At 44.5% G+C, this 14358-nt stretch overlaps 1 protein-coding gene across 4 annotated transcripts in view; it reads left to right on the top strand.

Annotated features, from left to right (window-relative positions):
- The first annotated feature begins 1549 nt into the window (after positions 1-1549).
- Positions 1550-14358, top strand: part of ILF3 (interleukin enhancer binding factor 3) — a 52428-nt gene continuing 39619 nt past the window's right edge. For 2 of the 4 annotated variants that reach the window (XM_078685260.1, XM_078685277.1), the window contains exons 1-11: positions 1550-1913; positions 3958-4193; positions 4295-4481; positions 4739-4883; positions 6242-6333; positions 6671-6766; positions 7103-7214; positions 7409-7524; positions 7940-8057; positions 13753-13878; positions 14006-14205. In XM_078685260.1, the coding sequence (XP_078541386.1) occupies positions 3964-4193; positions 4295-4481; positions 4739-4883; positions 6242-6333; positions 6671-6766; positions 7103-7214; positions 7409-7524; positions 7940-8057; positions 13753-13878; positions 14006-14205 (1422 nt within the window). In that variant the 5' untranslated portion in view covers positions 1550-1913; positions 3958-3963. The remainder of the gene's footprint in view (positions 1914-3957; positions 4194-4294; positions 4482-4738; positions 4884-6241; positions 6334-6670; positions 6767-7102; positions 7215-7408; positions 7525-7939; positions 8058-13752; positions 13879-14005; positions 14206-14358) is intronic. The other 2 variants (XM_078685268.1, XM_078685288.1) reach the window with 1 other exon arrangement.

The raw sequence follows: 14358 nt of genomic DNA, 5'->3' as shown, positions 1-14358 counted from the left end.
CAAGCGGACGGCTGAGGAAAACACATGCCTTCACCGGGCGTGTAAACAAAGCTCCCGCGCATGCGCGAAGCCGCTGCCGATAGGAAGAGACGCGCGAGGCAGCGCGTCCCAACCAGCTCCAGCTCCAGCTCCAGCTCCAGCTCCAGCTCCAGCTCCAGCTCCAGCTCCAGCTCCAGCTCCAGCTCCAGCTCCAGCTCCAGCTCCACACCAAGTAATAAACAACGCGAAATACGTGTTGAAGAAATGAAGGTGGCACACGCTCCTAACCGAAAAATGCAACGAAGTCAGCGACCTCGCACAACACGACAACGAGGTCAGCGACCCCGAACCAACACGCCGAGCGGCGTAGAAAAGAGCGCACACAGCGTGAAAACGAAGCACAAAGTTAGAGCAAGTAAGCGCTGCAATTATCAATAAACACAATGTATAAACAGCAATGTAATGAAAGAAAGGCACTTAACTGGCTGCGAAGCAGCAAAGAAAGAGGAAGTGTTCACCTCTATGACCCTATTTATACATTCACATACTCTATGGTTACCCTGGGTTTATGGGTAATGTAGTTTGTTATTTCTTGACTGCGTACTGATTGGCTGCTGTGTTTTTCAGTAAAGAAATTGAGAAAGCATAATCGGAGCCTCCGTCCTGCCATAGAATTGCCACCATTGCCTCATGTAACGCAACGTTTGTTCTGGTGTTTTGAGTTTCGGCCCTTTATTGCAGTTTTATACCTCTACTTGTACTTTGTACGCTCTTGTAACATGCACACACGTCACTTTTTCTCCTCATGTAACGTATCGTTTGCCACCTATTGTATCTCTTGATACATGCACAATTGTCACTATTGCCTCATTGTAATAAGATGATCTGTAGCCGAGTGGTATTGATTGAAGATGGTTTATTGATAGGTTTTCAAGGTTAAATCAGGTAATCATTTAAGTATCATTCAAGTCTCTCCTAAGCCTCTTCTAAGCCCCACCAGGAATAGCTCTCTTGCTATTCAGCCCTCTTTTCCAACTGTCATTCATCTACAGGTACACCACACATTCCATATTACCTCATACACTCAACATTCCACCATTCACCCAGATAGGCTGAGTAGCAAGACAGGTTAATGGAAAAGGCACATGGTATCCAAACCAGGATACTACACTCATGAACGTAATATTTGATTTTGTAACATGCTCACTTGTAAATTTTTCCTTATGTATCATTACTGTTCCTATTGTGAAGCGCTATATAAAAAAGCATAAAATGAATAAATACAAGGATGCAGTGAGCACGGGACCCCGTCTGGGCATACCCTTCCCTCTTAGGGTGACGAAAGCAAAAGGAACAAATGTTGAACGGAGTGCTGGACCATTCTCTCTTCACTTCCCAAACGCCTTCTAAAGGGCACTTCTCTCTCCCCCCTCATGCAGTTGTCAGTGTCGTCTTTCTTTCATTTCTAGGGCAAAGCCTGCTCAATTACTCCGAGCTCCCTCTTTTGTTGCTATGCGACTCACCAGTAGTCTTTCTTCGCGAGCACAGTCAGACGGTTGGTAACAGTAGCACAGTGACGTCGCCCCGTTGAGCTCCAAGGCAGGAGGTGGAGACTAGATCGAAATCTTCACCTATACTCCGCCTTTTCACTCGCCCAAACGAGGCTTGACCCGCGAATAGACCCCTCCTATTCCTCGCAGGAACAAGCCCAGTATATATGTGCAGTCGGACGGCCGACATTCTCTTCACAACGCCGATTTCTGTTGGCGTCGTGTGACCGCCCGTATTCCTCACGGGCGCCATTTTGGTTCGCCATTGTTCAGTGGTAGCGCTCGGGCCGTACCAAAGAGGTCGCGGGCGAAGGGGCGCGAGAGAAGAGCCGTAACCATCTCCAGGCTTACTTTCGGCGGCGGCCCTTCGCTATCCAAACACTGGTAAGTAAACGAAAATATTGTGGGTCTTTTTCCAGGTGGGATAGTTCTACATCTTTGTACTGTCAATGGTTCCGTCCGCGCAACTGCCGGCTCCAGCGTGTGTCGCAGCCGGCAAGCTGCAGGGGAACCCAATAGAAACGACGGGAGAAGGCGTTTCGACTAAAGGGCTAAACGGTACTAAAGGGAAACCGGGGATCATAAAACACGTTTTTTTTTTTACTCAAGCCGTGGGCCCCTTTTCGGAATCGTACGGGTGTTAAAAGAACGTCGACAGCCTAAGTACGCACTTTATTTCGCTGGCTTACATTTGGTGTGCTTTTCTGCGCTACTTATCCAGCTGGTACTGCGCTGACCACATTTTAAGCGCTCGGGCGCCGTGACCGGTGCAGGGTCTGGCTTGTAATGGCGGCTGACGGCCTTTTGTGCCGCTGTAATGGCGGAAGCGCGAGGCACACTGGGTAATACCACTTTGTGGTATGTGGACACTGATTTACTCGTGCGTTTCCTCTTTTGCACATAGTATCGAACCTATCATTATTGCGGTGCTTCTGGGAACCAGGAGTTCAAACCCTCACCGCTTGTAATTGTCTTTTACTCCAAACTAATCCCATCCTTATCTCTGTGGCTTCATTACGGACGCCGGGTACTTCCCCAGTTCCCATCTGCGTCTCTGGTGCAAGTCTCCCCATGAAACTACCTGCTGTAGGCATGGGCCATTTTTGTACCCATTGCTTTTATAATGTAACGCTTTCTCACATGCTCGTGCGCTGAATAAACATATGCCCGCATAATTTCTCTATGCCTTGTTTACGCTAAGCAGGAGTCAGTTCTGCACTCCGTCGTGAACGGCGGTGCGGTCTTCAACAAAAGCGACAGTGTCATGGACGCGAGTGACTAACTCGATGGTTCTATACCGGTTGACACCATTGCCCTGGCCCACATCTGTTCACCGTGGGTTCCTTTATCCCTACCACCAGCCCAACCTGGCGTGGTGGCCTTTGAACTAGTACTCACGCCGCATAGCTTTTTGCAGCCGTCATAGAAATGCTCTTTGAACATTCCCAGAGTACAAGGAGGATGGGCGTTTTGGTACCTATAGGTTGTCATGTCCGAACGATGTATCAAGAAATTGGATATACAACGTGGGACGCCCTTATGCCGAATCTTCCATGTTGCAGTACAAAAATCTACTGGTAACATACCTTTCTGAATAGCTGCTTCTGCAGCCACTGCCGGCATTTCTGCACGGTACATCTGAAGTGACCAACCGACAACCATGAAAACAAGTGCATGGTATGAATGCCTAGTAATGATTGTAATGCGTTACGGGGAAGTAGGGTTTGGTTACAAGTAGGAATGTGTCTCCAGCTTGTGAATACATTGGGCTGTTCTTCAATAGCTCAGGTGTACTGGTCTTAAGACCATTGCAAAATAGTCTAGAAACATTGCCTTTCTTGTTGGACTGTGCTCGGAGCCTTTGGTAGTACTGCTGTTTTAATTATGCCTACAAGCGATCAATCTCCGCTGTGCTGCGCTTTTGGTCATCGGTAAAATAAAAAACGCATTTTTTAAACCTGTACGCTTGTTTTCAGTCTTTGCACCGCTTACTCTACATCAGGGATGTATTAACTGTCTTTCTCCACCAGGTATGTCCTATTTGAATGAGTCAATGTGTGAAATGTGTTTCGCAGCCCTTTCGCCACATAAAATACACTGCACAATGACTCGGGATGGTGATTTGGTTCCACTGAAAGTACGTGGGCACAAGTGTGCGACTGTCGCTGAGGCAGAAATCCGGTATGGGTATAGTTAGTTCGCTGTACATGCATATGAGGAACATATGTTGGTGATACTGGACGAACCAAGGAGGTGATACCAAATTAGTTAACGTTTTTATGTTTTGCTGTGAACTCTTGACTTGTGACATACAAGTTATTAAATATATACAGGCAGTACAATTGCAGAGACATGGTAAGGTCTTGGCTGGTGATGTTCTTTTAGCAGTTTGTCGAACTATCAACCCGCCTTCTCATTGTAATTACAGCGTCAAATGCGTATCTTCGTAAACGATGACCGCCATGTCATGGCAAAGCATTCAGCTGTGTATCCAACTCAGGAAGAGTTGGAAGCGGTGCAGAACATGGTCTCGCATACAGAGAGGGCCCTTAAAGCGGTTTCAGACTGGATAGATGAGCAAGAGAAGGTACTAAACGAGCAAGTAAAGCCTGACCCGGACCCCGAGGTCATGGAGGCAACTACAGACGAAGATGCAAAGGAGGGGTAGGTCTGATTTTTTTTTTTTTTTTTTTTTTTCGTTTAATAGGTACACCTATAAATCCATGCGAGCTTAATGTCTTATTAATTTGACCATTGCCTCACAGGGCAGAAGCCAAGCCCACATCAGAAAACATGACCAGGACCCTCCGAGGAGTCATGCGAGTTGGACTGGTGGCTAAGGGCCTCTTGTTGAAAGGCGACTTGGAACTTGAATTGGTTCTCCTATGCAAGGATAAGCCAACGGTTACGCTTTTGACGAAAGTAGCGGATAATCTAGAGCTTCAGTTTGCTGTGAGTATACGTTTTGATGACTTCTTATGCGAGAGTGCAATCAATTTATTTACTAAAGATAGCGATATTACAGCAGTATCTCCAGGTGAATACTCTGCTTTACTCCCAGCATGCCATAGTGTTTATTAACATCACTTCCCCTCAATCAGTATAGTATTTCGAATCACATTTTTTAGCTGGAAGAAAGGGTGAACACGTTGATTGTGGACTTGATGTTCAAGAGCCATTGACTAAGGTTCTGCGGTGCTCCTTTCTAGAATGTTACCGAAGAGAAGTATGAAGTCATCCAGTGTATCGAGGACGCGTCAATCCTCATCAAGAACGCCAAGGAGCCTCCGTTGGAGCTCACCATTAGAATGACGTCACCACTGGTTCGGGAAGAAGCTGAAAAACTATCTGGAGGTATGCGACTGACGACGCCAGGCCTCGATCAGGAGCTATCTATCGCGTAACTTAACATTTGCTGTAGGAACATAGTGGATGTGAGTGGGTGCCGAGGCCATTACGTTAGACAGCCTGAAATGGTTTATTGTACGATGAATGTTGGTATTTAGCTTGGTTTTTAAATGTGGTGCTTTATTTAGTAAATTACTGTAGGGCGAGGATAGATGGTTTTGTGGAACGTTGATTCACAGCTGCAAACTTAGTTTGTCACTTGCTGTGTTATTTCTTTACTTGGGGGAATATGGGTAGAATGTATTGTGTACGTCTGTTGTCTCTTCCTGATTTCTTAGAAGAGTGCACAAAACGAAATCGTAAATCACAGTAATGAAATGCAGTTCAATTAATATTTTCATCTCGAACTTACGAGTTTTTGTTTCACGCCGATGCTTGCTCTGGGTTGGTTGAAGCTGGTGGGTTGGGAGTTTCTGGCTGCCGTTATAATTTTTGGTGCACCACGGAAGGCTACTGCTGTTCATGCATGTCTTAGAACTGCGATGATGTGTGTGTTGCAGCAAAAATGAGCAAGATTTTATTGGATCACTTGTCTGATATTCAGGCAATTGCATTGTCAGGGAGAGATGCAGTTTTGGATAAAGTTAGATTTGTAAATGCCTACAGACCAAAAACATTCAAAAAGTACTTTACGTGTCTAACTTAATACCTCAATGAGCATTTTCAATGCTAAGTAGACTTCTTTCGTGTTTTGAGGTTGTAAGCATATTAACTGCTCTACTAGCCTTATCTAAAACCCTCTCAAGATATTTTAAATACAAGATTCAATTTTGCTGCAGCACATACTATGATATATTTATATTGTGGTCATTTAATGATTTCCTATGGTTCTGATCGTATCAAGCCTTCTGTGTCGATTTTAGGGACGCTGGACCTTTGACCAACAGGACTCTCTCTGTCACGGGCCGGGGCCAGGGCAGTCAAGCCTTGTGGGCGGAGGGGGTTCCCTTGGTTATAGAGCAACGAAGAGACCAGATCTGCTTTAGAAGCTGAATGTGGCACTCATCAGATTCCACCATACCTTTCCCAGCACCGTCCCTTGGGTAGCACAGGTTAAATATTAATGGATCATTCACATAGTCCATTTTTTTGTTTTCTGCTATCACTACTCTTAATATATTTTCTTTTACTGCAGTTTTTCTTTTACAGTTCAGCGCATTAAGGGTTAGATTAATTCTTATGTGAAGGGACATTATCTGTAGGGAGCCTCAGCTGCCCTTTAGGAAGCTGCCTCCTCCCCTCTCCATCTGACAGACCCCCCTTGGTCAAACTGTGCCTTGTCTTCTTATTCCATCCATGAATAGAAACGCTATCAGTCAACGACACCCCGGACGTTCTGGACAGGCAGAAATGCCTTGCTGCCTTGGCGTCACTCCGACACGCCAAGTGGTTCCAGGTTTGCATTTTGTTATTATTTGTCTTATAGTAGAACATGGTTAATTTTAAACTAAGTTAACACTTAAGATTACATTCGTTACTAGCTGTGCAGGACTTAGCGTCTGTCCAGGAACAGTTGCTAATGAAGCACTTTAATGCCGAGGCACGACTTTTACGTAGCTGCTGCTTTGTGTTAAGAGTAATTGTAAACTTCTTGTAACTTAATTACGTATTTTGTAAACCAGTAAAACCATACATAGTTTACCCTTGACAAAGTAGCAGTAAGTCATTTTTTTTTTTTGTTCTTTTTGTGGGATGTATGTTTTCACTAAATTTCTACCCATTGCCCATTCTAGGCGAGAGCGAATGGCTTGAAATCGTGCGTCATAGTAATCCGTGTTCTGAGGGATCTCTGTGCTCGTGTTCCCACTTGGTCTCCTCTTAGAGGATGGGTAAATATCATATTCTTTGCACTTCGCACCTGTGATTAATGGTATTCCCTTAGCTTGTTTAGACCACACATACCCATTTCTAGTCCCTAATTGGGAAATTTTGATAAACCATGGTATTGGATGGGTGGTGGGGCAAGCCCTTTCCCCGTCATACCCAATTAAATAGGGGGGCTTTATTTAAAAAGAACCAAGGGTTTCATTTGCTTTTTACTTGTTACATTCCTTAGACCTAGACCAGCCACCCAGCTATTTTTTCAACCCTGTTAGTCTTGTTTTATTTCTCGTCTGTGCTGGATTCTGGTGTAAATGATTGATTCCTACCCTCCTTTTGGTCAGCCTTTGGAACTTCTCTGCGAAAAGGCAATCGGAACCGCCAACAGGCCCATGGGAGCTGGCGAAGCTATACGGAGAGTGCTAGAGTGCCTTGCTTCTGGAATCCTTATGCCAGGTAGGTGGATATTCCGGTCTCCTTCCCATGGTCCAGGGTGTGCAGTCAATACCGAGTCGGAATAGGAATGCAATATATTCTTCATTCAGTGCTTTGTTCCAAATAAACATAATCTTAGGGAGTCGCTGTTATTGAATGTGCTTGTGTTTTAACCGAGACCATTTCTAAACTCTAAATGACCACTCTTCATGAAGAGTCCTTAAATGTTTCAGATGGCCCTGGCCTTTATGACCCATGCGAGAAAGAGGCTACTGATGCAATTGGTCATCTGGACTTACAAGAAAGAGAGGACATTACCCAGAGTGCCCAGGTAACTATTTCTGGAGACGTTGTTAAACTGACACGTGTTTGACGTTTATTTGGCCGCTGTCCTAAAAATCAGGCCCATAGCACATCTAATTTGAAAATCCTTTTTTTATGCTCTACTGTCTGACCGGAGATTTGATTATGCGACTTTGTGGGTACCTCAATCGAATGCCTTTTTAGTCTCGTTCAGGCCAGTGGGAAAAAATACAAGGGTCTGCAACACACAAGCGGGGATAGCAGCCTTCATCGTTTTCATATAGGGTTTGTGTCTGCTGCTTCTTAGTCCTAGCTAGTGAACTGAAGCCATTCCCTTTTGGAATTGTAAATGCCTAGCTATTCCGTACAAACGGTGTACCGTTTCACTGAACCTGTTTCTGATATGCGACCTTTGTACAGGACTGAACTTGTTTTACTTGCAGCATGCCCTGCGGCTCGCAGCTTTCGGTCAACTCCACAAAGTTTTGGGCATGGACCAACTCCCTCCCAAAATGTTTAAGAAGCAAAAAGGCGAACTACCAGCGGAATACACTGGCACGCGTGAGTATCGCCAGTAATCTCACCGGATATATATATATATTGTTCTTTGGCAGTTTTTATTTTGTGTTAATGCTGTACATAGCTTATTTGTTTTGATTATGTAATTGTTTGCGGTGCACTTTGACCGTGTGCAGGTAGATGCGTTTAGCGGGCATGAATGCTTGTTCGAAACGTTTTTAAATTTAAAACAGCAGTACTACCAAATTGCACATCAAATGCCAGGTTAATTTTCTTCAAGGGAACATGTAACGTTTGCACTTTTCCGTGTGCAACGTATAGGTGCTTTGCGTTGTGCCTGGCGGGCCTATGTGATCTATTCTTTTTTGCTCCATAGTATTCACATTTGAATACAATCTCAGAACAGGAAGTAAGGGTGCCCAGCTAAAGAAAGTGCTAAAAAGGTATTTAGTATAAGGCGTCAGTATAACTTCTACAAATGCTGTTGTCTCTAAAGTGTAGTTTTGCTCTTGTTGCTGCTATTCGAGGAGACTGATTACGAGGGACATCAGATTTTCAGAAGGCTTTTTTGCAGCCCCTTTTTTGGGGTGGGTAGGCTACTTTAGTTGGGAGCGCTGATTATTTATTACAGGTAAGTGCAATTTATTTCCCCTTAAGCATTCAGGTGATTTTATTTAGACCTTTCTTTGCTGCCTTGATTCCAAAAATGCAGTAAATTAAATCCTACCACAATAGGATGTAAGTGATCAATTAGGTAGAAGAGATGAAAATTGGAAAGCTTTTCTCATTATCCGTGTGATGAAGTTTGAAGGCCATACAGCGTGAATCTTTGTCATCGGGTTCTCAATTTCTTTGAGCGCCAGGATACCCATAGAGTGGCTGTTTGCTCTATATACAAACTATTTACATTACAGGCTAAGTTTGTTCTGATTTAGTTTTAAAAGATCTACACTTTCCATGATCATTCAGGGGTGAGTGCAGACTTAGAAGTTTTATCTAAAATGGGTGCAGTGTTGTGGATGAGCGTATGAGCTGCACAATCGCTTGATGCTTCCTCTGGGAGTTTCACAAGATCTCTGCTTCCCTTGTAGGCCCTTGTGGGTGCCTCGTCTTTAGAGAACCTTGAACAAGATGCTGGCCGCTGAGGCCCGACTTATTCCCTGACTGATCCAATTCCAGTCTGCGTTTTTTGCATCTTGGGTGCTCCTCCAATCCTTGGGCAGTTTTCCTGTATGTTCACTGTCAGATCAATCCCTGTGAGGTGTCCCAGTCTCTAGATACCTGTCCGTCCTATCCCCAGAGGAATTTTAATTAACTCCAGACCAGGAGCCACTAAAAGGGAAGTGGGTCCTTGCGCATGGGAGGTCTTGGCTAAATACATTAAAGCGCAATTTCGTACCACTAACCTAAGAATAGAATGGGGCACTGGAGCCGGAATGTCCAGAAGGACGGATACTAGCTCAATTTCAAGAGGGTCCTTGAAAACAGAAACCTTACAAATCCACTGGTAGTATTCTGTGTGGTGATGGTCCAGGTGAGCTCTGACATTTAGCTTGCAGGGAATCCACTCTTTAGTCCTTTTGAAGTAGGTTTGAGCCACAGGGCTGCAGTTTCAGATGGTGTAAAAAGCACAATCTTCAAGCGCAGGGCCTGGTGAATGCACATCAAAGTTCTCAGCGTGGGCCCTTCTGAGCCACAGCACCTCTCAGATACTTATTCAATGTTCTCTGGGGTCAAGCAGGGGGCACTCCTGTCCAATGATGTGCAGGGCAACACCCAAGAGCATAGTTTCTCTTCCTGAAGCCTAGCATCTGTTTTGGTTCAAAGAGGAGAGTTGTAAATTAAACTGGTGTCTTCAGCTTGTCTCCTCCTTCCCTTGAAGAGCATTCTTTACTATTTACTACCCCTGGCATTCCTATGCCTAGCAACCTTTCCTTCTCAAAAGGCTTCCTAACCCCAGGGGTCATTTATCACCTCTTTAAACAACCTGGCTAATCCACCTATCTCTGACCAATAAGGGCAGACCACTACGGGTTTAATTCTGGCTTGCAGACAAAGAAAGTCTAACTTAACTTGTCTGTACATTTTAGAAGAAATTCAACAATATTTGTTGGATTTATCCATACCATTCTACTGAGTCCTTTAATCCTAGTTTTGCAGCGTGAATCTTTTCTAGATTTACATGCTGTGCATTATTCTGCCATCTTGTGGCTGGGTCTGGAATTGTAGTATTTGTCCTTGTTTTTTCGAGGTCTCACGCCTAGCGTTGCAGTGCACAGCATTGCTCATGCAGCGCAAGATATTTAGTAGGTAAAAATTGGGTTTCAGAAGCTGACCTAGGAATGGCACACGCACTAGCGTGTGCTATTCCTTTTGTGGCACGCTATTGGGCTTTGTGCGTTTTTTTTATTTTTTTTTATTTTTACCAAGAGCACGCAATAGGCAGGCGCATTGCTCCCCCCATGGCCTATTGGTGTCTATTACGCGCACCGGCAGTCATGTGGTTTCAATTATCTTGTCCAGACACAGGCGCAATGTTTGAAACCACATGACTCGCAGTGGCGCGCTCACCACTCGCTGCCTTGTTCTTTTTTTGGGATCCATTTCTCAGGGAAGCAACTAAATGAAAGAAGTTGTGTTTTGTTCAGCGCCACTTGCACACCTCACAGGATAGCTATGTTTCTAAAACAGTCTACCTATTTTTATGTGGTTGGCAGACTGAAATTGTTAATCCTCACTGCAGACATTTGTAGCATATACATTGTCACCCATGGAGGTTGCTTTGGTCAGCGCCTGGCTTCCTTTCAGAATCACCTGTAGCAGATACCCAGACTGTCAGATTCTTCGGAAGGCAGATCTGCTCTTTAAAGTCAACAGCAAGGGATTTTCAAAATCTGCAGGAAGACCACAGCAACAGGCGCCACATTTCGGTGTTTTCAAGACCTGTTCTAAGTGAATGGGAGTAACCTTGATGCCAGCAATGGGACTAGTGCTGATGACATTTAAAATAGCGCTGATGATACCAATGGGATACGTGCTCCTGACAGCAATGAGAATAGCACTGATAACAATGGGACTACTGGTAACAAGAAGCCATCTCATGCTTTATGCTAATAACAAGCCAATGTAATGGGTTTCGCATTTAAGCGAGTTTGACCTAGTAGCATTGTAAATGACAATGGCTTTTATTTTTGTTTCTAAAACCAGAACATAAATGAAAGGCAATGTCATTTACTATAAAAATAGCTCAAACTCTCGCAAATGCGATACCTATTGCATTACAAATGCTTGTTCTTTGTTAGTGGGTGTCGACATCCCACCATTTGGTGTCTTTCTGGGATGTCGATGTGCTTCCTCTGGAAACTCACCTTTGGTTGCCATCTTCAGATATTTATTTTTTTCCGCCGCTACGTCTGGATTGATAACCGGTAGAGCTCCAGGATATGGCTTTACTTTCTCTGGTTATGAACTAATAACCTCTTCTAATGTTAACCTATGGCCTGGTATCTGCAATGGAAAAGTGTACTGGGCAATTTCTCCAATACCAGGGCCTATAAAACAGGCTTTATAAGGACCATGCTGATACATACAGGATCTCCTTCAATCCTGGAACATCTAGGAAAGACTTGAGGGGTTCTGAATATATCAAATTATTGCAGATCCTCATTTCGTAGTGTTCCTGGCACAAAAGTCGATTTTGAGAATCCCTTTACAATGTTGGGGGGTGAAATGTGCAATTTCACTAACCCCAATTCGCATAAACATTTTTATAAGGATTCTCCCAAGTACCTGACCCCATCCCCATGGACACGGAGAGACCCTGGGGGTACCAACCGTCACCAAACATTGTAGTTAATCATTTTTTAAGTGACGCAAACACCAGCACAATTTGCGTTTTTAAAAGCAGTGCTGCTTTTGAACTGACCTCCGGCTCCAGCAATGCAGAAAAGAATGCTGGCCTCCAAACTGCCCTGCCTGATTCAGTACTAGGGACTTATAGGTAGCTTCAATCCCCCTGCCCTGTTATGTACTAGCAAAAAGAACCATTGATGGCCAGAATTCAGAACAATGTCTTGCATTCACCCCAGTACAGAGATCTGGGTCTAAATCCATTGTTTTTTTTGCTCACCATACCATTCCAGTTTGAACCCAGCCATATGCAAGTCAGTCTTGACCCTGTGCCCCATGGGAACAGTCCAGCCTGAACTGCCAAGCCAGGTCCTCCCAGGACTGGAAACAAGCATCCTAGGACTAGTTTGGGGCGATCAGCCATGATAGCTTGACTCCTTTGGCATAGAGAGCACAGGACCCACGTCTGGGCATACCCGTCCCACTCGGGGTCACAAATGCAAAAAGTACCATTGATGGACAGAATGCAAAACCAGGTCATACATTCGCCCCAGTACAGAGATCCCAGGTGACATGGTGAGAACTAAGAACAATGGAATTAACCCAGGTCACTTGACTGGGGCAGAATGTATGATTTGTCTGATCGTTTTAGCCTCCATATGCGCCGAGACACCTTTGGGTATTTATATGCGCAATAGAAATCTCGAAATAATAATAATAATAATAATTTATTCAGCATTCCGTCGATTTGTTTGGATAGCACTATTATGTACTAGGGTTTTAAAGGGGAGGTCATGCCAATCACAGGTACCCTAACCCATAGTGCACCCTAGTATGTTTTCACTGTATTCTAAGTAAAGTGTCATCGTAGCACTGGGCATGGTTAGGCAGAGCCGGGACCGGTTAGTCAGTTACCACCAGTACCAACCAGTCAGCAAAAAGTTAGGGGGGGAAGGTGCTCGGGGCACAGGATAATATTACAAGAGGGCAGTAACTTCTCTGTAAAAAGGGATTTACCATACATGCCTCCCACCTCCGGTCTTCACACTTTTTAATGCCGTGCCCCCAGTATAAAAATAATTGCGGCTCCCCCTCAGAATTTAACAACTCTATCCAGTTTGCAAGATTTGTCTAGACTTAAACATTAGGGTCATGCTAAACCTTGAAAAAATGGCCCATTACAGTAAAACAAAGCACTGCTATCAGCCTGCTCCTTTTGACCTGAGCGTTCTCCCCCCCCCCCTCCCCCCCCCCCCCCCCCCAATGCATTTGTGTGTGGGGCTGACACTGTGTTCCTCACAAATAAATACTGCTTCTGGAAAAGTGCACCTCATGTTGAGGACCCCAATTGTAAATGGTATTCTCTGGCACCATTCTGCTCGTTTGTGGCTTTATGGTGCCAATGGGATTATGGTTACCCATGATTATTTTGGGCATTTGTGGTCTAGACATGGCAAACTGGAAGCCATCATTGACATATTAAGTACATGACTGGCTTACTTTTTGCCAGACTTGACATGATGGGCGCAGCCTCTCCTCACATAATTGCTATGACTGATATACAGAGGGCATCCTGACCATTAGTGTCCAACCATAGTATAATCAAGGATCTCGTACAATGTTGAGCATAGTTATCATAATGCAGACATTTGTGGTGTTCGCATCTATGGCTTAAAATTGTATTACCTGGACATTTGAATTGGAATCTGTCTGAGGCACATGTATGTACTCTATGAAAATGAGAAGCTAATTTTTGGAAACTGCATATTTCCTAAAAATGTTTCTGAAGATACATAAAATTCCATTGGTTAAGACTTCATGTGTATAGTGCGGATAGTGGTGTCTGGTTATGTTTCTGTTTCTTAGTCTGTTCTGTATTTTTCCACAGCCTTTTCTTACTCTGTGCAGATCCCTCCCAGCACAACCTACGCAGTTGCCCCTATTAAACGCCCAATGGAAGAAGATGGGGAGGATAAGTCCCCTAGCAAAAAGAAGAAAAGGGTTCAGAAAAAAGGTATTTTGCTTGCCTCGTTGTTCCCTTGGTTATGGTTGAGTAGGTTCATCACAACTCATCAACGCTATTGCTATTAGGTGTCTGTGATTGAGTGCCTATAGTTTATTTGCCGCCTTTTGTATTTCAGAAGACAAACCTGACCCTCCAATGGGGTCCAATGCCCTCATGAGACTGAACCAACTTAGGCCTGGTCTCCAGTACAGGCTGGTTTCACAGACCGGACCAGTTCATGCTCCACTTTTTACCATGGCTGTTGACATTGATGGGAGCGTGTATGAGGCATCTGGTCCATCCAAGAAAACAGCTAGGCTTCATGTTGCAGTGAAGGTAAGCAAGCATTTGAGTAGCGCGTTTAAGAACTGTAGACTCCTGTGTTGCTAAATAAAATGAACTGGATGCACCACTGAACAAGCCAGTAGAAAACTGGTGCAGAGGACGCCATGGCGCCTTTAAGAGATGGCCCCAGACTTACTCTGGCTG

Source organism: Lissotriton helveticus, chromosome 1_1 (assembly GCF_964261635.1).
Source record: "Lissotriton helveticus chromosome 1_1, aLisHel1.1, whole genome shotgun sequence".
NCBI lineage: Eukaryota > Metazoa > Chordata > Amphibia > Caudata > Salamandridae > Lissotriton > Lissotriton helveticus.
Note: the sequence above shows the minus strand (reverse complement) of the source record. Positions and strands in the feature narration are given on the sequence as shown.